This window comes from Neovison vison, chromosome 4 (genome assembly GCF_020171115.1).
Source record: "Neovison vison isolate M4711 chromosome 4, ASM_NN_V1, whole genome shotgun sequence".
In the NCBI taxonomy this organism is placed as follows: Eukaryota; Metazoa; Chordata; class Mammalia; order Carnivora; family Mustelidae; genus Neogale; species Neogale vison.
The window spans coordinates 17,181,776-17,204,600 of NC_058094.1; the positions used below are offsets into that span (position 1 = coordinate 17,181,776).

The 22,825-nt window shown below is 39.8% G+C and overlaps 1 protein-coding gene across 8 annotated transcripts in view; it reads right to left on the reverse strand.

Annotated features, from left to right (window-relative positions):
* Positions 1–22,825, reverse strand: part of TBC1D31 (TBC1 domain family member 31) — a 70,309-nt gene that overhangs the window by 15,430 nt on the left and 32,054 nt on the right. For 7 of the 8 annotated variants that reach the window (XM_044245009.1, XM_044245008.1, XM_044245012.1 and 4 more), the window contains 9 exons: positions 17,404–17,483; positions 17,180–17,326; positions 15,508–15,641; positions 9,394–9,527; positions 8,896–9,075; positions 6,804–7,036; positions 6,000–6,152; positions 4,737–4,872; positions 1,071–1,163 (listed from right to left, as the gene is read on the reverse strand). In XM_044245009.1, the coding sequence (XP_044100944.1) occupies positions 1,071–1,163; positions 4,737–4,872; positions 6,000–6,152; positions 6,804–7,036; positions 8,896–9,075; positions 9,394–9,527; positions 15,508–15,641; positions 17,180–17,326; positions 17,404–17,483 (1,290 nt within the window). Of the gene's footprint in view, positions 1–1,070; positions 1,164–4,736; positions 4,873–5,999; positions 6,153–6,803; positions 7,037–8,895; positions 9,076–9,393; positions 9,528–15,507; positions 15,642–17,179; positions 17,327–17,403; positions 17,484–22,825 lie in introns of those variants that run through there. The other variant, XM_044245015.1, reaches the window with a different exon arrangement.

Consider the following 22,825-nt stretch of genomic DNA (forward strand, 5'->3'; position numbering starts at 1 on the left):
AGAAACCTATTTGAAAATTCTTAGTATTTTTCTTGCAAATTTTCTGTTGATTCTGACACCATGCCCCATTGGTGCTACCACCTACCTCCACCAAAGAAAAGACAGTAAAAAGTAATCTTAGGTTTGGTCCAAATGAATTGAATCTAATTCAAAATCACAGGAGACTGAGCTGTGGTGTAAAGTGCTGGCTCAGTTCTAGAAGTAGTTCAGTATGGAACTTAAAAAGTGTTACAGGTATGAATGGATGCCATAGGTTTCAAATCTTTTTTAATGTAAGTAACAATCATATGTTACCTGTTACATATTTGCAGTTATCACTAATTTCGAAGTCTCACTTTAAAAGAGGGCTGAAGGAAGTGAAAACTTATGGTTTCAATGTTAAATGAATGAAGAACAAAATGCTTTTTCCAAATAATAAATATTTATATTAACAAAATTCCTTTTTCCAGCATCGTGGAAGCTAAATTATATATTCTAAGTAGGTCCTTGATAATCTATTTCCAGCAGATTCAAATTTAAAGTCCTTTACAGCTCTTATCTGATTTACCTTACTTACAAAGATCCTTATCAAGTACTGGGCTAATTTTGTACTCACTATCACACGGATACAGGAAAACTTAGTAACTTGGTAGAAAATCATGAAGCAAAATCTGGGGCTTACATCTGGTACCTCAGACACTAGACTAAGTCGCTAAGAGAAACATGAGTTAAAGAATTACAACAAACTGTACGTTCAGACATTTTGGCTACCTTACAATCCTGGATGACGCTATATTCTGCTTAAAAAAAAAAAAAAAAAACCCAGGGGAGCCAGGGTGGCTCAGCGGGTTAAGCTTCGGTCCTGGGATCGAGCCCTGCATCGGGCTCTCTGCTCAGCAGGGAATCTGCTCCCTCTCTTTCTCTGCCTGCTTCTCTGCCTACTTGCGATCTCTCTCTCTGTCAAATAAATAAAATCTTTCAAAAAGCCCCACAAAAGCCAAAAGAGATGAACATTAAGTCAGAATAAATACAATCTAAAAAGAGTTTGTATAAGCCCTGCTTATCTCATGGGGCAAACAGGTGATTTATACCTTTTCATAAAGTCTTTTTTGTGATTCGAGTTCCAGATGCCTCATTTCCAGGTCTTTCGCTGTAGTAGCAATTTCTTGATCTCTCATGTGTACCTACGGTCAAACAACAAAGTGTGAACACCAGAAACAATATACAAGATAATATCTCTTCAGCAGATTTAGTAATCTTGTAATCTAAACAACACACTCGGAGTATTTAAAATAAAAAGTATTGGGTTTTTGATACCAGAGTAATTGATGGCATATTAACATTCACTGTAGAATCTGGGAATAAAGACCGAGTTAAAGTTAAAGCTTAATTTTCTAAAAAGGAAAGTACAATTACCATACGCTCATCTACCCAGGCTGCGAGAACAGATGGCAGTTCTCACCACACTGTATCAGCCAATATTATGAGTTAGAAAAACTTGAGCAATTTAAATTTGTGGTGGTTAAAAATATAGAATGTTTAATCTTATTAAATATGATATTATTTAATGTTCTTTTGATTAAATGACTCTACTTAAAGAAAATTCTTTTTAAAGATTTATTTATTTTCTTAGAGGGAGAGCAAGCGAGCGAGCGAGGGGGAAGGGCAGAGGGAGAGAGAGAATCTCAAGCAGATTCCCCACTGAGCACAGAGCCTGACATGGGGCTCGATCTCAGGATCCCGAGATCATGACTCAGCCGAAATCAAGAATATGTCGCCCAGTCAATCGAGTCACCCAGACACCCCTAAATGACTATACTTCAGTAAATTCAGTTTGGCAACTAGTAACTCCAAGTTCAAGGTGCTCTGCTTGGACTCAGCTAATTTAAAGTTCACCACTCTCCAAATTTTGATTACATGGAAGCTTCTCACTCTTCTACACTAGATGGTTTGACTAAGGCCCTCTTTAAGTAGACAGAGAATCCTAGGAGTGGTCTTAAATACTTGGCTGCCTAGAGTCCCCATTTTGTAGGAGTGACGCGTGTTTCAGGAACAGAACAAAACAAACTATAACCCCATCTTACCCCATTCATTTATTCTGCACACATATAACAACTGCACACTATTTGCATCCATTATGTATCAGACATTGTAAAGATCAAAGATCACAGGATTGAATACCTATCTCTGGAGAAACAAAGAGTAAAGATGAAAATACAGTGGGATGCACAAGAAGGACAAACATCTGAGAAGTAAAGAAACCACTGACTGGCAACCAGTACAACGTAAGGAAGTTACTGGGAGAGCAGCCAGCTCCAAGTGAGGATGCTCGAGTCCACGAAACGAGGGTAGTAAAAATGCCAGTGGGCAGAGGAGAGGTTTGGCACCGTTCATCATGCTGTTCGGGACTTTCAATGAGAGAAGCTCTTCTGCTTATGGATTTTTAGACACGCACACAGCTTAGTGCTAGGGCAAACCCAGCTCAGCTCCGCTGACCGCTAATGGACGTGCACGGACTCGTGCGTGTCAGCCTTCCTGCTGGTGTCTGCGCTGTGAGGAGAAAAGCTCTGGCAGTGGAGCAGGTCAGAGCTGACTATCAGAATAAGGAGATGAAGGACGGGAGGCTGGAAGGGTAAGCAGAGGCCAGGTCACGCAAACTGAAAGGACTTTACAGGATTCTTTGACCAAAAAAAAAAAAAAAAAAAATGCTTCTATCTCAAAGAGTTCGGAATCAAGAGGTCAGAGTTCTTACTCTGGGAGAAGAACATATGCTTTTCTAGAATAATGAATTATCAGCCTCATTTACTCAGTGAGATTGTGAAAAGGAATCACAGCTTTCAAAAGCCGGTTTAAAATTGACCGGCTTTAAACAAGACAAAAAGTATTATCTCGTGCTGTAGCGGAGATGGCAGATTTCTAATAAGATGAATTCAAAATACTTTCAAAGACTGAAAAAATACTCAGTGTTTTACCAAAACTAGGTTTAAAACTCCCTAAATTAGTCTATAAATTCCATGCAATTCTAATAAATATGCTGTTAAGATGGAGTGAGGCAGGGATTCAGAAAGAAAGATACGATTCTCCAAGTCTATTTGAGATGATACACATCTGAGAATACAGCAGAGAATGCAGAAAAGGTAGATTAATAGTGGGAACAAGGCCCAGCAGTGAGATGATGAAGCTGTCGTTCAGGGGGCTGCTGGCTTAGGAGCAGACAGCGCTAAGGAGGAGATAAGACATACACGGGAATTTAACACTGAATAAAAAATCAGTTGGCAAATGACTCTGTTAATCAACAAACGGGTGTGACCGTTCCAATAAAGCTGTATTTATGGATACTGAAATATGAATTTCATGTTTTTAAAAATGTCACGTAATATTCATGCCATGAAATTATTATTGTTGGAGTTCTTTCAACCATTTAAAGAGTCAAAACCAGGGGACTCTGGGTGGCTCAGTTGGTTAGGTGGCTGACTCGTGATTTTTGGCTCAGGTCATGATCTCAAGGGTCATGGGACTGAGCCCCGTGTGGGACTCTGAGCTCAGCAGGGGTTCTGCTTGTGATTCTCTCCCTCTGCCCCTACCTCCACTGACTCTCTATAAAATAAATAAACCGTAAAAAAAAGTGATGAGTAAAAGTTGAGGTGTACTGTAAGTATAAACTGACCACTAGAGTTCCAAGATTTAGTATAAGCAAAGCGTAAAACATCTCACTTATGTTGTCTTTATACTAATTACATATTTAAAAAATTGGGAAACACATTGAGTTAAACAAAATGCTATTAAAATTAGTATCCTTATTTTTAACACATGGCTGTGAGAAAACAAAATTGCCTACATGGCTCACATCACATTTCCACTGGATATTGCTGCCCCAAATGGCACAAACAGCCCACGTAAGTTGGTAAGAAAAAAAGTGACAGAAAACTGACAAATGATATGGATATACAATTTACAGTCCTTGTACAAATGGAAGGTAAGTAACCGGAGAGATACTTAACCTCACCAGCAAGAAAAAAAAAGACAAATTAAAATATACAACTTCCACCTATGAGACTGGCAAATATTAAGACTGATGTACTCCCGAACTGACTAGGGTATAAGCAACCTTCTATATACACTTAAAATAATGACTTTGGTGGGTTCACTTCTGGAGAACAATTTGGCAGATCTTGGAGTGTACTCAACAAAATGACATGTGCAGGTCCTCAAAGATCTGCGCTCACACTGTATAACCTGGCACCGTCTCATATAGCAAAATACTGCCGACAACCTTGATGTCCAACAGCAAAGAGTCACTAAATAAACCATAACACAGTTAGATGATGGAATACTATGCAGCCGTAAAAAGAAAAAAAGTTATCATCATTTTTTTCAGTTTATTTTGGGGATGAAATGAGAGAAGAGTAGGGAAGGTCCATTTTTGACTCCATGTATTTTATAATGGAAATTTTCTGATACTGGCCAGGTGCAAATTTTTATAGGAAAAGAGCATTTCCCCTACTTCACAGTTAATGGTTCACTCATACTTCTATTTTTAGAGAAATAGTCACCAAGGACACCGGTCAAACGGACTCATTTTCTTGGCATTTCTAAAATGGTTAGCTATCTGTGAAATTCGAAAGGGAAGAGGAAAGGCTGAGGCGAGTTGGTGTTCCCTGCGAATTCCAGCGAGGACCCTGACGTGGAAGGCAGGAGAGTAAATGGAGCGAATGGAGGCCCTGGGTGAGGAGTAAGACACGACACGGATTGTAAACCTTTCTCTCGATTTCGTCATCCAGTCGTCTTAGCTCCATTTCCCGCTGATCTTGCTGCATCTTGAGAAAGCGCCTTCTTGTAGCATCCTGTAAGTGCATTTCCTTGACCTTCAGCTCTCTTTTCACAGAAGCAAGTCTAAAATACAAAATACATCAAGAGGAACACATAGACACATTGCCCCATAGAGATGTAAGTGGAGAAGTCGCACGTTTCACAACAGTGAAGGACCTACCACTGACGGGGGCGCACCTCCCTGAACCCCCCCGGTGAGGCGGTGGCATCACACACGCAGGGCGAAGGTACCCATGGCTGCCCTCATGGAAAGGACAAGGGTCCACACCAACTGGCTCTTCTTTTCGTATTTAAAAGTTCTAACAGGTCTACTCAGATCATCTCAGTACAATCAATACCCTGTATCTTTATTTAGTACAAGGCTAATTAGGGGTGGGAGGTTGGGGTACCAGGTGGTGGGTATTATAGAGGGCACAGCTTGCATGGAGCACTGGGTGTGGTGAAAAAATAATGAATACTGTTTTTCTGAAAATAAATAAATTGGAAAAAAAAAACAAAAAAAAAAACAAGGCTAATTAATGCTCCGTTCAGTACTTGTGTTTTACCCGCAACAGAAATCAGTTTCATAAAATCCCAACCAAGAGTAAAACTCAGTAAACATTCACAGAAGTGAGCTTCCCGACAAGTAGGCTTCGTCTCTATGCTCATCCCATAATCTTAGTTAATTTAAATATTTTGCTATATTTTTGCTATATTTTGCTATATTAACATATTTTATTGCTTTAATTGCAATAATAATTGCTTATTAACAAAAGCACCAAATACTGTCCTCCAAATTATGAAATCCAAAACGAGATAGTCATTTTATATTTCAATTTTCAAGTTATACAGGTAAGTTTACAACACAATTCTAAAAATTCTGCTCCCCTAAAGGGGATTTATCCAGCACTGCATTACAAAGCATTTCTGCCTACTGTAAAATAATGTTTCCAATAACGTCCTCCAAGGTACATGAGACTTGTCTTACTTCCAAATAATCAGTGCAAAGGTATATTCAGCATAGTTTCAGAATTACCTTGCACCATAAGCCAATTCTTTGAAGTGTGGTAGATGCAGATTTTTTACTAGGTTAAATTTTTGTTTAATGGAAATGCCACAGCTGGGTGATGCTATGTGTATAGAAAAGAAAAAAGGTAAAAATTATTCAACTAACGCACATGTGCAGATTTTCTCAAAGTGATCGCACACACCTCTGTCTTTGCTGCATCATCTTCTCCTCCTCCTGTAAGAGCAGTTCTCTCCTCGTTTCTTCGGCTTTACGAAGCAGTTCTTGTTTTTGGTACCAAGCTTCGTCTTCAACTCTCTGCTGGTCTACCTCAGCTTGCATATCTTCAACCATCTGCCTGCAGTAGGGAAAACTGACTATTATATCCGGACACAGACAAGGCCCCAGGATGCGTACGTGATTATGAACAGGTAAGTTGCTATTTGCCTTTCACTTTCATATTCATCTCATAAAAGTTGTAGAAAGCACTGAAAAGGATGTCCTATATAAGTCCCAAAAGGTGCAAAGGAAAGAAATTCAAGCAAAGGAAAGAAAGTGAGTAATTTAAGTCCAAGAACAACCAAAACACAAAATGTACACCTGATTAATGTCATTGTTTTACTTCTACAAGCAGGAATTACACATCCTTAAAGATATTCCCAGCCTTCAAACTCTGATTTTACACAAATAGTTAGTAATTTACGTGTGCTTTTCATAAAAAAATTCTGTCTGTATTTTTCTTTTTTTAAGATTTTATTTATTTATGTGACAAAGAGCATAAGTAGGCAGAGAGGTAGGCAGAGAGAGAGAGAGAGAGAGAGAGAGAGAGAGGAGGAAGCAGGCTCTCCGTGGAGCAGAGAGCCAGATGCGGGGCTCGATCCCATGACCCTGGGATCATGACCCGAGCCGAAGGCAGAGGCTTTAACCCACTGAGCCACGCAGGCACCCCCTGTCTAGATTTCTAGCAGATTTTGCTCCTAGCACACACAGAGCAACTATCCATGATTACCTCTCCCTCAGGTAGTCCAACTCATCGTTCCGTATTCTTTCTCGCTCCTGTGTCTGATAGTCCACGATAAACTTGGGATATTGGTTAAAAACTGGATACTGCCCTTTCGTCAATGCTGCAAAGACGTGAAGCATGCTGTTGGGATGAATCTCAGTAGGCGTGGTATCCATGAGACGGTAGACTTCTCTAATGACAACACTTATATCCAGGTTATTCCGATGATGAAAAAAATACTGTAAGAAAACGCTGTGTTCAAATTGTGAGTTAGCTAACAAAGCAATTACAAGGTAGAATTAAAACAAGGTAGCTTAAAAAGTGTGAATTAATCTTGTCTTTCTTTCTCTCTCTTGTTTCTTGGCAAATGCACTGGAGTTTTTCTTAAGCCAAGTTTTAAGATGAAGAGACAATTTCATGTTTTCAAAGTCTAAAGAATTTCAAAACCAAACTTCTGAAATAATACTTTTTAAACTTTAACTCAAACCAAAGGCCTCCTTTGTATCAGAAGAACACTGCAACCAACAATGGAGCACACTCTTTTTTTTTAGGATTTTATCCATTTATTTGACAGACAGAGATCACAAGTAGGCAGAGAGGCAGGCAGGGAGAGGGGGAAGCAGGCTCCCCGCCGAGCAGAAGCCTGATGTGGGGCTCGATCCCAGGACCCTGGGATCATGAACCGAGCTGAAGGCAGGGGCTTTAACCCACTGAGCCACACAGGCACCCCGGAGCACACTCTTCTGCTCAGATTTTTTCCTTGCAAAATCCCAAATAAATAAATTTGAAAATAAATTAGCTTGATTCGTTAAAAATATCTGAAATGTTTCCACATCACCTTGTTCTGCTGGAAGGTCCAAATTCTAAAATATATATGGGTGAGCATCTTGAGAATATTAAGGATAAATGAAGTTTGAAAGGGGCGCCTGGGTGGCTCAGTCTAAGTCTCCGACTCTTGATTTTGGCTCAGGTCATGATCTCGGGGTGGTGAGACTGAGCCCCTCGATGTGCTCCATGCTCAGTGAGGAGTCTGCTTGAGATTCCTTCTGTCCCTCTCTCTCTGCCCCTCCCCACCCCCCCCCTCAAACAATAAATCTTTTAAAAAAAAGAAGAACTAGAAGCACTTGGGTGGCTCAGTGGGTTAAGCCTCTGCCTTCGGCTCAGGTCATGATCTCAGGGTCCTGGGATCGAGTCCCGCATCAGGCTCTCTGCTCAGCAGGGACCCTGCTTTCTCCTCTCTCTCTGTCTTTCTCTCTGCCTACTTGTGATCTCTCAATCTCTCTCAAAAAAATTTAAAAAATCTTAAAAAAAAAAAAACCAAAAACTAAGAACCTTTAAAAAAAGTTTGCAAAAAAGGAAAAACTAAAAACCTTGGGAAAAAAAAACAAAGTTTGACAGGAACCACAAAAGAAGTAACAAACCCAATTCATACGATCCATGAAAAGAACATCTCTTCTTCTTTTTTTTTTTTTTGGAAGACTGTATTTATTTATTTGAGAGACAGGGATGGAACATGCGCGAGCTGGGTGAGCGGCGAGTGACAAGCAGGACCCCCCCCAACTGAGTGCAGAGCCCGACTTGAGTGGGGCTCTATCCCAGGACCCTGAGATCCTGACCTTTATAAACCAACTGAGTCAGACACTTAACCAACTGACCCTGTCCTTTCAAAAACCTCCTTTAGCGCTTCCTTTCCAGTAACCTTCCTGCCACATCTCAGAATTCTCAGAGTAACCATTTCTTGTGGGTAACAGGCAGCCAGACTGTCACAGACTGGATGGGTCACTGATAAAAACCACGCGCAGAATTAACGATGACTCAGCAGGTAAACAGCCTAAAACAGGCAACAAGCACTGAACTCCAGTATTACCGCGTTTCTCTCCTGAAGCTACAATTTTTAAGACAAATGGTGTGTGGGATGGCCCGCTGGGTTACTGACCGATGAGGTCAGAGGGGGCATGTGGTACATCTTGCTCTCCACGGCGTTTCTCCCACCTGGCACCAGTACCGGGCATGCAACAGGTACTCAATTAATGCACTGATTCTTCAGTGGAAATAAATGAAAACTCGAGACCTGCTACTTAAGAACAAGGATATTTACCTCAAAATCATCTTTAAGACTGCAGTTGAGCAAAGGCGCTCTAGAACATATGTTGTAGGCCACGACAGTCATCAGGAGGAACGAAGGATGGTTGGAAAAGACATTATCAAACAATTTTAGCCACTCTTCTCTGGTTAGTACTTCTGAAAAGATGGTTTCAAGAAGAGGCCATGCATACAGCTAAAATAAATAAGGAAAAACTTATTAGTTTTCTATGGAAAAGTCATGAGTCCTTGCTAATACTCTCTTACATTTGATGTAGCTGTTAAAATCATTATATTCAAAACGATTATGAAAAGAACTACCTTAATATGGATGCTTCTTTATAGACTTTTGGGAAAGCAGTTTAATGAAGAAGAAAATGGAATGCTATTAAAAATACAACAGGTAGTATGTTCTTTTATTATACTCTTTCAAGAAAATGGGTCTTATTTATACCTGAGCCAATGTTAGTTTCGAAAATAAGTCACGTTATCCTAAAAACCACATACTTTTTACCTGGGAAGTTATGTCATGAGCTATGTAGTGCTGCAGCAGTTCTCTGTCGTGGAATGCCAGAACATTCTCTATCATACTGAGAATATTGATGGGAGGATTCGGGAAATATTCAAACCAGTGTTGGCACCAATTGACTATGAAGAAAAAAATGGAAATTTATCTTTACCGTCTCTATTATCAAAGGACTCGGCAGTTTTTACATATATCCACTCTAGATCCTCAATATGTCCATTAATAAAGAAAACATAACAACTCTTTAGGTTCTAGAACTTTTGATTTTAAACTTCCATCCCATTAATGTCATATTTCAGGCTTACAGAGTTGGGCAATTTCTTCAACTGAGCGCAATCAATGAGAGTGTCCATTAAAACAAACAGAACTTTCCAGAGTTTTCCTGATCTTCCCCACAAGGCACTCTGCTTCCTTCTTCTCCTGGTTAACAAAATGACCCTCCTACAAAAAGTTCCTTCTTAAGTCTTCATTAATTGTGATGAATGTTAAGTGACAACCTCCTGAAATCTACTCAAATCCATACCTAATCAAAACTAGAAAAGTTTACAAGAAATGTTCAAAATTACTTTTTTTTTGAGACAGAAAGGGGTGCGGGGGTTGGGAGAGGGAGAGAGAGAATCTTAAGCAGACTCCATGCCCAATGTGGAGCCTGACGTAGGGCTCTATATCATGACCCTGAGATCATGACCTGGGCTGAAACCAAGAGTGGGATGCTTAACCGACTGAGCTACCCAGACACCCCCAAAATTATATCTTACACATCAACACAAACATATAAAAACAAACAGGCATGTCTCATATTCCCCATCCATTAAATGTTAGAATAAACACGTTCGTATTACTAGGACAAGAGTGACTGCTCTACGGCCATAACAAGTAACCATCAGAATTGGTTTTAAATCTAAGCCATCGATGAACAACTTATTCAGTAAACCTAACTTTGAAAACCCAACCAGTGACTGAGGGATTCTCTGCAAGTCAGTTAGTGGAAAGCGGAATCCTTTCTGCTCATGATGTTTCTAAAGCTCACATTAACTCACTGAGTAACCACTACCAACCCCAAAACATTCCTCAAAAACCCTGGTGAGATCAGTTAGTTTCATTCAATGAACTGTGTCTAATCACCATAGCCGTCCGTAATAATTCAATTTGGATTTTTATTTTGTTTTTTTAAAAGATTTTATTTGACAGACAGAGATCACAAGTAGGCAGAGAGGCAGGCAGAGAGAGAGGAGGAAGCAGGCTCCCTGAAGAGCAGAGAGTCTGATGCAGGGCTTGATCCCAGAACCCTGAGATCATGACCTGAGCCGAAGGCAGAGGCTTTAACCCACTGAGCCACCCAGGCGCCCCCGGATTTTTATTCTAAACATTGAATTATGGTTCTGTCCTTTGATAATATGATCTCCTTTCTCATATTAGCAAAAGAAGACTTATATTGGCAGAATCTTGGATTACATCTGGTTATTAAAGGGCCTACAAGTTCTAGAAGTCAATTCTTTATTAGTAAGTAAATGTGAGTTAATAATTAAGGCATAAGTAAACTCTTACAAAAACTAAGCTTTAAAAGAAATTATTTCAGCTTCTTTAACTGCTGCTCTTAACTTTAAAAGAAAAATCCAGTTCAGCAACACGTGCTATGGGTCTACTGTGTCTCAGATACTGCTAGCCCTAGGAATTTTAAAACACCACACACACACACACACACACACACACACACACACACACGAAGCCCAGATTTTTACAACTGATCTTCATTAAGAGAACACTGTTCTCAATTAGGCATGAGGGAAACCCCGCTTTATACGTAAGCATTTGCCTTCTCTTCTCTTCTGCGTGGTGTCACCGCAGGAGAGTGCGTAGAAGACCCACAGGACGGAAGGAGAACAGGATAAAGACAAGTAACCGGGGCGGGGGGGGGGTTCCTTGATTTAACCGGAAGAACCCCCTCTTGGTCATACAAGAGACTGTAAAGAGCGCTTCAAGATGACTTTTATAAACATATTCCAAATTATACATCAAACGGACTATATTCCTTCAGACTTTCTCCCAGGTCCCAACTAGACCGTGAACCTAAAAAGCTGGACAGTGGTTTACTGTGAGCAGTGCTAACATTCAGTCGGAGCTCAGTAAGTGCTCCTTGAATAAAACCGGTTTGAGACCCTCGATGAAAATTCCCAGCTACTCACGCGGGCCCTGACGGATCTCCTAGATTTAAATCGGGCCTAGAAGAGAAAATCAATTCCTTGGCACAGAACCATATGCCAGCGATATAACAAGATTTTACTGGAAATAAAATATAGTTTTGCACACTTACCTAAGTTATGAACAGCTTTTCTTGTGGTAAGACATCATTTGCCATTTTAATCTATAAAGAACTTAACAAACTCAACACCCAAAGAACAAATAATCCAATCAAGAAATGGGCAGAGGACATGAACAGACGTTTCTGCAAAGAAGACATCCAGATGGCCAACAGACACATGAAAAAGTGCTCCATATCACTCGGCATCAGGGAAATACAAATCAAAACCACAATGAGATATCACCTCACACCAGTCAGAATGGCTAAAATCAACAAGTCAGGAAATGACAGATGCTGGCGAGGATGCGGAGAAAGGGCAACCCTCCTACACTGTTGGTGGGAATGCAAGCTGGTGCAACCCCTCTGGAAAACAGCATGGAGGTTCCTCAAAATGTTGAAAATAGAACTGCCCTATGACCCAGCAATTGCACTACTGGGAATTTACCCTAAAGATACAAACGTAGTGATCCAAAGGGGCACGTGCACCCGAATGTTTATAGCAGCAATGTCCACAATAGCCAAACTATGGAAAGAACCTAGATGTCCATCAACAGATGAATGGATCAAGAAGATGTGGTCTATATACACAATGGAATACTATGCAGCCATCAAAAGAAACGAAATCTTGCCATTTGCGACAACATGGATGGAACTAGAGCGTATCATGCTTAGCGAAATAAGTCAAGCGGAGAAAGACAAATATCATATGATCTCCCTGATATGAGGGAGTGGTGATGCAACATGGGGGCTTAAGTGGGTAGGAGAAGAATCCATGAAACAAGATGGGATAGGGAGGGAGACAAACCATAAGTGACTCTTAATCTCACGAAACAAACTGTGGGTTGCTGGGGGGAGGGGGGTTGGGAGAAGGGGGGTAGGGTTATGGACATTGGGGAGGGTATGTTCTTTGGGGTAAATTGGAAGGGGAGATGAACCATGAGAGACTATGGACTCTGAAAAACAATCTGAGGGGTTTGAAGTGGTGGGGGGGTGGGAGGTTGGGGTACCAGGTGGTGGGTATTATAGAGGGCACAGCTTGCATGGAGCACTGGGTGTGGTGAAAAAATAATGAATACTGTTTTTCTGAAAATAAATAAATTGGAAAAAAAAAAAAAAAGACATCATTTGCCATTTTAACCATTTTTGAGCTGCAAATCAGTGCCGTAACTGAATGCACAACGTTGTGCAACCATCACTTTGTGCAAAATCTTTTCCCAAACAGAAACCCTGTACCCATTTAGTACTAACATCCCATTCCTACCTCCTCTAAGCCCTGGTAACCTCTACTCTATTTTCTGTGTCCGTAAATTTGCCTATTTGAGGTATTTCACATAAATTTGTTCTTTTGCGCCTAGATTTCAGGGTCCGTTCCCTTATACATTTGAATGTTCCATTGTATACTATACACACCATATACACAGTTTATCCATTCATCTGTTAACAGCAGTGATACTTGGGCTGTTTCCCCCTTCTGGCTGTTGGGGATCACGCCACCACTGACATTCACATACAAGTATCTGTTTGAGTCTCTGTTTGCAGTTCTTTCCGGTATATCCCTAAGAATGCAACTGCTGGATTATATGGTAATTTTATGTTTAACTTTGTGAGAAATTGCCAATTTTCCACAGTGACCACCATTTTACGTTTCCAGCAATACATGAAGGTTAGATTTTTTCCATATTCTTATCAATACTTGTTTTTTTCCCTGTTTTTAAATTACAACCATCCCAGAAGGTATAAAGCGGTACCTCAGTGTGGTTTTGATTTGCTTTTCCCTAATGACTAATGATCCAGAGCATCTTTTCATATACCATTAGCCATTTGTGTATCGTCTATGGAGAAAAGTTTAATCAAAGCCTTTGCCCATATAAAAATGAGATTATTTGTCCTTTTGTTGTTGAGTTGCTTCTTTTCCTTTTAAAACTCCAAGTGTTGTTGCCAGAGTAAACTCAGAAAACCTTTTTAAGGAATCAATTAGAATATTTATATTTTATGACCTAATAATACCAATTCTAAGAACTGACCAAGAGACAATATTATACATATTTGTATGTGAAGACAGTTATAACACTGTTTCTTTAGGTAAAAGTTAGAAATAACCTAAATGTCCAACAACCAATTAAACTAGGACCTCTACATTATAGAATATTAGATTCATGAGGGGGGAAAAGATTACAGTCAATAAGATATTTATAAAGTTTATAAAAGGAGAAATGTATCTAACATATTAAGTAAAAGTAGTATAATCACAAAAATTTAAAAACTGCTTAAAAAGTACAGAAAAATTATTTAAAAAACTAATGGTCTAGCAGTTAGGGGACTAAATGATGATACACCTAAATGATGAAATATTATATTACGTGGGGAATAAATTGTGTTTTTCAAGAATATTTAATGATTTGGGGAAATGCTTTTATAAGAAATTCATCAATACATTCTCAAAGATTATCAATGAGGAGGAGGAACATGGGTGAATTTTCTTTTCTTTTGTATGTTCTCCTATATTTTCTCCAACCAGTAAAAATTTATTAAAGCAAATGCAATGCAATTAAATAAACCAAAAAAAGGGAGAAATATAGTATTCACAGTATGTATGCTTGAATCTTTTTATTTCTACTTCTCAAAATTTTACTGTAATTACAGTTAAGTGCTTATCTCCTTTGTACAAGAAAACCTTTTAAAGCAATTTAAAAGACATATAAAATTGGTTATTTTTGTTAAATAAATCTATAACTGGATTCAGTTTATTGACTGTTTAACTGGCCCGATGATACCAATATGAAAAAAGGACTCACTTTTCAGGGCAGATGGCAAGCAGTAAACACGACAGTTTGGAGCACCCGCTGGAGTCTGTCTGGCTTCAACTCCTTGTTCTGCCAACCTACCCTTGGGAACTTTAAGCTCTGTGTGTCTCAGTTTCCTCAGTTATAAAAAACGAAATAACAATGCCTACCTCATAGGACTGTTAAGATTTAGATAAATTAATAAAGGCAAACATGGAGAATGGTACCCGTACACAGAAAGTTCTCAAGAAATGTTCGCTCTGGCTGCTGAGAATGAGGACGGCAGTTAGCACCCGCTGTAACAGGCACCGTGTGCTAAATCCTGCTGTACTTATTACTACAATCCTATTAATAATAAACTGATTTCCTATTAATAATAAACTGATTTTCAGTAAGTAAAGAAGCATCTGCTTCCTTACTTTTTTTTCCCCCTAAAGATTTTATTTATTTGCGAGAAAGAGCATGTGTGCACGCACAAATGGAGATGGGAGCCGGACCAAGGCAGGATCCCAGGACCTTGAGATCATGATCTGAGCGAGACTCGAAACCGACTGAGCCACTCAGGTGCCCCTGCTTCCTTCCTACTAACAAAATCTAAGCTGTAACAGTATCTTCTAAAATGCAACTATCCAAATTTTCTTGTAAATGAAAAGGTTTATGTATAAATGTCTGAACTGTCCATTTCCTGCTGAAAAATTATTTAACACCAGAACTGTTAAATGTTGCAAAGCTGCAAAGACATCAGAAAATGATACAGGGGGCGCCTGGGTGGCTCAGTGGGTTAAGCCGCTGCCTTCGGCTCAGGTCATGATCTCAGGGTCCTGGGATCGAGTCCTGCATCGGGCTCTCTGCTTGGCAGGGAGCCTGCCTCCCTCTCTCTCTCTCTCTGCCTGCCTCTCCATCTACTTGTGATCTCTCTCTCTGTCAAGTAAATAAATAAAATCTTAAAAAAAAAAAAAAAGAAAATGATACAGGAAATCCACTCTTGGTTTCATTATGTAGTACTTATTTACTTACTTATGAGAGTAGCAACAACTTCAAAACAAATGAGCTGGTTGTTCTGGAATAATTTTACAAAGGGAAATGCCAAGAGTGGAAGATACGGCGTGTCGCTGAAGATGGCAGACCAGTGAGCTAATGCAGATAGGGTTCTGTGAATCAGGTAAGGAAATAAAGACCAGAGGATAGTTTATTATGAAAGTTTGACTAAACAATACATTCAACTGATAAGAAACTTGCTACAGAAGGTATATTTGATGAAAATTCTCCCTCCTACCTTTGTTATCTAGCTTACTTCTCCAGAACCACTGTTAAAAGTATAGATCCTTTTTTAAAAAATCACAAAGGTGGGTATAAACTTGTGTTGCACCTTGTAGATGCAGAGCTCTGATACGCAAGACAGTTTTGTACAGAGACACCTTAATTTCTTTAACTTGGCCTTAATGGGCATTTAAGTAGTTTCTAACCCTTTATAAATAATGTCATGCTTAATGTTTTATTTACATCATTTTTCATGCAGGAATATAGATTTGGGTAAATTCCTAGACGTGAAATTGCTAAGTCAAAAAACATATGCATTAATTTCAATAGTCAGTGCCAAATTACTCTCTGCAAAAAAAGTGTCTATTCACATTCTCAGTAGCAGAGTAAAGGGATGCCCATTCTCTCACTCTGGCCAATGTGCTTTATTACCCTTCTTTTTAAATCTTTGGTCTACGTGAGAAATGGCATTTCAATGTGGTTTTAAATGTGTATGTATATATCTATATACATATTTTTTCACTGTAATTTTAATTGGCATTTATTATAAGGGAAGTACAGCATCTTTTCATGCTTAAGAACCATATCCCCAACTATGAACTACACGTTCAATCCTTTTCCATTTTTTATTGGTTGGCCCTTTCCACATTTACATGAATAGTTCATATAGAAACCAGTCTTTTATTTGTCCTACTTTTTGTATATACTTTCTCAGTTTTACATATATCTTTGGGGAATGTTCTTACATGTAGAGATTTGCGTTCATAGCAATCTCTTCTAGATATGTCAAGCTTAAAAAGACCTGCCTTACTCTAGGGCTATAATTCTATATTTACTTCTGATACTTTCAAGGTTTGCTTTTTTTAAACCTTTTGTTTTGAGAGAGTTTTAGGTATACAAAAAGTTGCAAAATCAGTAGAGAGTTCCTGTATACCCATCAGTCGAATTACTCTAATGTTAACATCTTGCATAAATACAGTACAGTTATCAACACTAAGAAATTAACTGGTTCTGTGCTAGTAATTGTATCAGACTGTATTCAGATTTTATCATTTTTCCCATTTTGTTAGGTGTTATTTTTTCGTTCTGCCAACCTAGGGTGCCACACTGCATTTCTTTGCTATGTCCCCATAGGTTCTTCCCGTGTGGAAGCTCCCAATCTTTCTGACACTGGTATTTTTGAGGAATGCTACACAGTTATTTTATAGACTGTCCCTCAATGTTTTCTCACGATTTAGAGGGAGGTTCTAAATTTCTGGCAAGAACACCAGGGAAGTGCTGTGCAACATACTGATGTACATCATTACTGGGGATTTCAAATTTGGCGGCACTGGCCGAGTTTCTCTGCTATAAAATGACTCTCTGCCCATTTATAACTAATAAACATCTAGAGGAAGGTACACACGTTGCTGCACTATCCCGAACACACCTCTGTAACACTCTGAGCAGTTTCCTGCTTCTGATGGGGTACTTCTTGTGAAGGTTGAGAAACGCCACATGCACGCCCTTGTCTTCCAGGCTGCTGAACGCAGTGTGGTTTTCAGGCAGCTGGAGCAGAGAACGCCAAATGAACATTCTGAAATAAAAACATCATTTTAACCAAGAACAATCTGGGGAGAACACTGATTTAACATGAAAGAAAGTAAATGGTACCTGTATTTCATGGGATATTCACCATAGCCTTTTAATAAGATCTGTAAACGCTTTTTGTTTAATCCATCTGACAACTCATTCTTTAAAAAAAAAAAAAAAAAAAGTAAGTGATGTAATTGCAAAAGTGAAAAGGTGAAATCTAGCCCACAGTGGCTTTCCAGTTTTCCTTATTTATTTATTTATTTAAAGATTTTATTCATTATTTATTTATTTGAGAGAGAGAGCGAGAGAGCAAGCATGGGGAGGAACAGAGACAGAGGGGAAAACAATCTCAAGGAGACGCCATGCCAAGCACAGAGCCTGACACTGGGCTCGATCTCACGACCCTGAGATCATGAACTGAGCTGAAACAAAGAGTCAGATGCTCAACTAACTGAGCCACCCAGCACCTTGTTGGCTTTCCAACTTTATAACACAACACATAGTTAAAAAAATATTTTTAGGGACGCCTGGGTGGCTCAGTGGGTTAAAGCCTCTGCCTTCGGCTTAGGTCACGATCCCAGGATCCTGGGATCGAGCCCCGCATCGGGCTCTCTGCTCAGTGGGGAGCCTACCTCCCCCACTCTCTCTGCCTGCTTCTCTGCCTGCTTATGATCTCTGTCAAATAAAATAAAATCTTTTAAAAATATTTTTAATTATGGGACTCTCTATTCTCTCTCTCTCTCTCTCTCCCGTGTGCATATACATAGCAGATAAAGTTCATGACACATTACTGTAGATCTGCATTTGACTGACTTTTCCTGTAAAGCATCAGAGAGTGAATGTTTTAGGCTTTGTGGGCCAAGAGGCAAAATCAGGGATATTATGTAGATGTTTAAAATGTAAACATTTCCCGAGAAGCCAGATGTGGCCGACGGGCTGTCAGCTGCTAACCCCTACAGCAAGGGCAATACACCCCAGTACTTTCTTCCTTCTCTCTCTCCCTACCCTTTCACTTTTTCCCCCCTTCTTACTTCTAAGTCAGTTTTAAGTCAATTCCAATCTTTTTAAAATTTCATTTATTTATTTTTAAAATTTTATTTATTTGACAGAGAGAGATCACAAGTAGGCAGAGTAGCAGGTAGAGGGAGGAGGGGGGCAGGCTCCCCACTGAGCAAGTAGCCCAATGTGGGGCTCGATCCCGGGACCCTGGGATCATGACCTGTGTGGAAGGCAGTTGCTGAACCAAGTGACCCACCCAGGTGCCCCAAGTCAATTCCAATTTTAATGGAAAAATCACTTTAAAAATTTTTTTTTAAAAGATTTTATTTATTTATTTGAGAGAGAGACAGTGAGAGAGAGCATGAGCGAGGAGAAGGTCAGAGAGCGAAGCAGACTCCCCATGGAGCTGGGAGCCCGATGTGGGACTCGATCCCGGGACTCCAGGATCACGCCCTGAGCCGAAGGCAGTCGTCCAACCAACTGAGCCACCCAGGCGTCCCGGAAAAATCACTTTAAAGAGTTGGGGACGATAAAGCCTATTTTGGAGATGACCTCATCTGATGCTAACCACTCAATGAAACAGAAGGGATGTTGTTTTTATTTCGAGAAAATGGGTGGATCAGAGCTCAGTGACACCAACCTACTCAGTATGTCTTGGCTAGGACTCAAAGCCAGATTTTTCTGACTTAGTGCAATGCCCTTTTTACCATTTAAAAAAAAAAAAAAGGCAATCCAATGTAAGAGGGAGCGAAGGGACAATCAAGATGATGGTGAAGGAAGATTCCCACTTGAGAGCCTTGTGCCAGAGCCGGAAGGCCAGGCTCGAGCAATAGAATCAAGGAAAGAGACACATTCAATCTTGTCATCAGCAAGACACCTACTGCCACCCGACCCGCTTTGTAAATGGAGATAAAACACCCAGGTGAGTCTGGCTTGAGTTTTATCTGTTCTTATCTTGACCAGGTAAGGATAGAGTTCTACTTCCCCTTCCACTTCCCGATGCCAAGATTAGGGGAAGAGACGCAGTTCAGCCTGTACAAGGATTCCACTTAGACCTCCTCCTCACAGCTGGCCGTGGACGGCGTGGGAACAGCCCGCTCCCTGACCCATTTCTGTAGAATCTCCAAATTTGACTCATTCAAGAGCAACGCTGGCTACCTTGACGGTGGTGCCTCTTTTATTTCCCAGAAGTCAACTGTGATCATCCCCCAGTTTTCCCGGAAAAGGCTCCTGTAAATTCTCAGCAAAGTTAAGGTCAGACCATGTCCCAGAGCTATCATTCAGCTTACTTTCTCATTAGAACATTCAATGAACAGGAACAATACTGTCCCATCTTTACACAGCAAGATTTGTGCCTGCTACTTAGCTTTCTAAAAGTAACCAATATTTTTGGAGGGGAGCTTGGTAGGGGGATGGGGTAACTGGGTGATGGGCATTAAGGAGGGCTTCTGTTATAAAGAGCACTGGATGTTATATGCAGCTGATGAAACACTAAATTCTATCCCTGAAACTAATAATATACTATATATTAATTAGATTGAATTTTTTAAAAAGCTAACCAATATTTAGTTTAGGATTACAGAGGGAATAAAACTATAAAGAAAATTGAGGACATAATTTACACAAACATGAGGACGATAGTTACATCTATGGGATAGGGAAAGAAATGTGGCTAGGGATAAGCACAGGAGATACAAGGCTTCTGGTAATACTCTGTTTCTTAATGTGGATACAGGTATGTCCAGAAAAGTGTTAACATGGCAGGTGTGAGAATGCTATGCCTTAGAAAGGCATACTTGCAAGGTTGTCTGCGGTCTAGAAACCTGGGTTTTGGGAAAGTTCCCACTATCCGCAGAACTCCTAAGAGTGGCTCACTGTGTGGAAATTGTTCGTACACTGTGATTTAGGCTGAACACCTGTTTTCCTTGTAGAATCTGGGATTTTGCAATGTACTGAACAGAGGATGCCTACATAACCAGCCTCCACTGAAAACTCTGGCCCCTGGGTTTCTAATCAATTTCCCTGGTAGATAACACTTTTTTCTCTTTCTTTTTAGGTGGGTTTCACAGTTTTACAATGCTCCGAGGGAAAAAGAGGTCATTAAAATTAATGTGACAAACGTTAAGTGTTGGTGAGAATTTGGAGCAACTAGAGCTCTCTAATACCTCTTGGTGGGAATATAAATTGTTTCGATCACCTTCTTGGGGAAACTGACAGCTTACTACAGCAGAACAGAAGCATTGCCAGCAAGCCGGTAATTCCATTCCTAGGTTTATATTCAGCATAAACGTGTCCTATGTTCACCAACAGAGAAGCCACAATGCACAGCAGCTCTACTTCTAACAGCAGAAAAAAAAAAGAAAACCACCCAGATGCCTACTGACTGCAAAATGGATAACATCTGGTTTATTCACATGATGGAGTTTTATACAGCTACGAGTGAATGATTTACAACTACATGGATTTCTCAAACATAAATCAAACATAATGTTGCAAGAAAGAAGCCACCTGCAAAAGAGTACAAACTGAATGATCCAATTATATTATATAAGGACAAAAAAAGGCAGAACTAAGGTATGTATTATAAGTCAGGAGAGTAGTCATCCTTGGTGGGGAGGGGGAAAGGGTCTGGAAGGGACCAGGAGAGGCCCTTCTGGGGTGCTGGTAATGGCCAATTTCTGGCCTGGTGCCAATCACACAGGTGTGTCCACTCTGTAAAAATTCACTGAGCTGTATGTTTAGGTGTACTTTTCTGTGTGTGACTGATTTAATGTCAATAACAAGTTTTAAAAGTCCTTGAAAATGTTAGCAACTTCTTCTTTTTTTTTTTTTTTTTTTTAAAGATTTTATTTATTTATTTGAGAGAGAGAGACAGTGAGAGAGAGCATGAGCGAGGAGAAGGTCAGAGAGCGAAGCAGACTCCCAATGGAGCTGGGAGCCTGATGCGGGACTCGATCCCGGGACTCTAGGATCATGACCTGAGCCGAAGGCAGTCGTCCAACCAACTGAGCCACCCAGGCGTCCCTGTTAGCAACTCCTTTACTGATATTTATATTTACTTTTAACTCCAAAATGAAATATGCTTTTTGCAGAAAATTAGGAAAATAAAATATATATATATGAAAGAAGAAAATAAAACTGACTGAAAGCCCTTCCCTTAAAGGTAATTCTATTAGCATCTTGGTTTTTCTTCGAAAATAATACACAGGTACTCCTGTTCTTTTTAAATCAAACTGATATCCAAGTATATAGTTCTTGTAACTTGCTTTTTATATTTAACATGCTGTAATTATTTCCCTTTCCTCTTACATATTCTTAGACTTCTAGTGTCTAGCTCTATCATAATTTACATGCCATTGGACATTTTGGTTGTTTCTAAGTTTTTCTTGAATAAATCTCTCTCTCTCTCTCTCTCTCTCACACACACACACACACACACACACACGGTACCAGATCATCCTAAGGCAAAAAGGAAAAGTGGTACATTCTTTCTCAGAACCATTTGGCTTCTACCATCAAAATTTTTGTCCATACGGTGACTTAAAAATTCTCCTTCTCCAGACACATTTGTCCAAATGTTTGAAGATCACTGTGTAAGACAAAGCACCGCATCGCAGACCGTATTAACAGGAGACTCACGACACCGTCCAAATGCCAGCTAAGCAGAGTAAATTAAGGCCAAGGTAGAGCCACAAGGGCGATACAACGCGAGTATTTTTTAAATGCTGTAGGACCTCAGGCATAAAGGTGAACAGACAGTCAACACACTAAGGGATCAAAGTCACAGAGCAGTGCTATAGTAGGGTTCCATTCATGTAAAAAAGAAGAAATAGGAAGGTTAAGACATGCCGACGGGCGTATGTCTACACATGCAGGGAAGACTTCTGAGGGAGGCAACGACGACCAGCAGTGGTTACCTCAGGGACGTGTGGAGAAGAGCGGGCAGGACAGGAGGGAGAAAGGTGTATTTTTATTTTTCCCTTCATAACCTTCTATACTAGCACTAACAGGTAATGCCAGCCATGAATGTAATTTTAAGTTTTCTAGAACTACATTAAGAAAGTAAAAAAGAAACAGGTAAAATTAAGTTTCATAATGTTTCACTGAACCCAAGGTAACCAAAATATTATCATTTCAACCTATAATCAACATAAGATTACTAGTAAGATATATTTCATATTCCTTTTTTAAAAATGTATTTACTTATTTGAGTCATCTCTATAGCCAAGGTGGAGCGTGAAATCATGGCCCCACGGTCAAGTGTTGCACGCTTTTCTGACTGAACTAGCCAGGCGCCCCAAGATATTTTATATTCCTCTGCTTCGACGAAGTTTTCAGTATCAGATGAGCATTTCCCCTGCACGGCACATCTCAGGTTCTCATTAGCCACACGAGGCTAGCGGCTAGTGTACTGGCCAGGGCACTTCTGTACTGTCTGACTTCTTTAAAAACCATAAACATGTACTAACTATACATTTAAAACTTAGAAATTTAGAAGTTG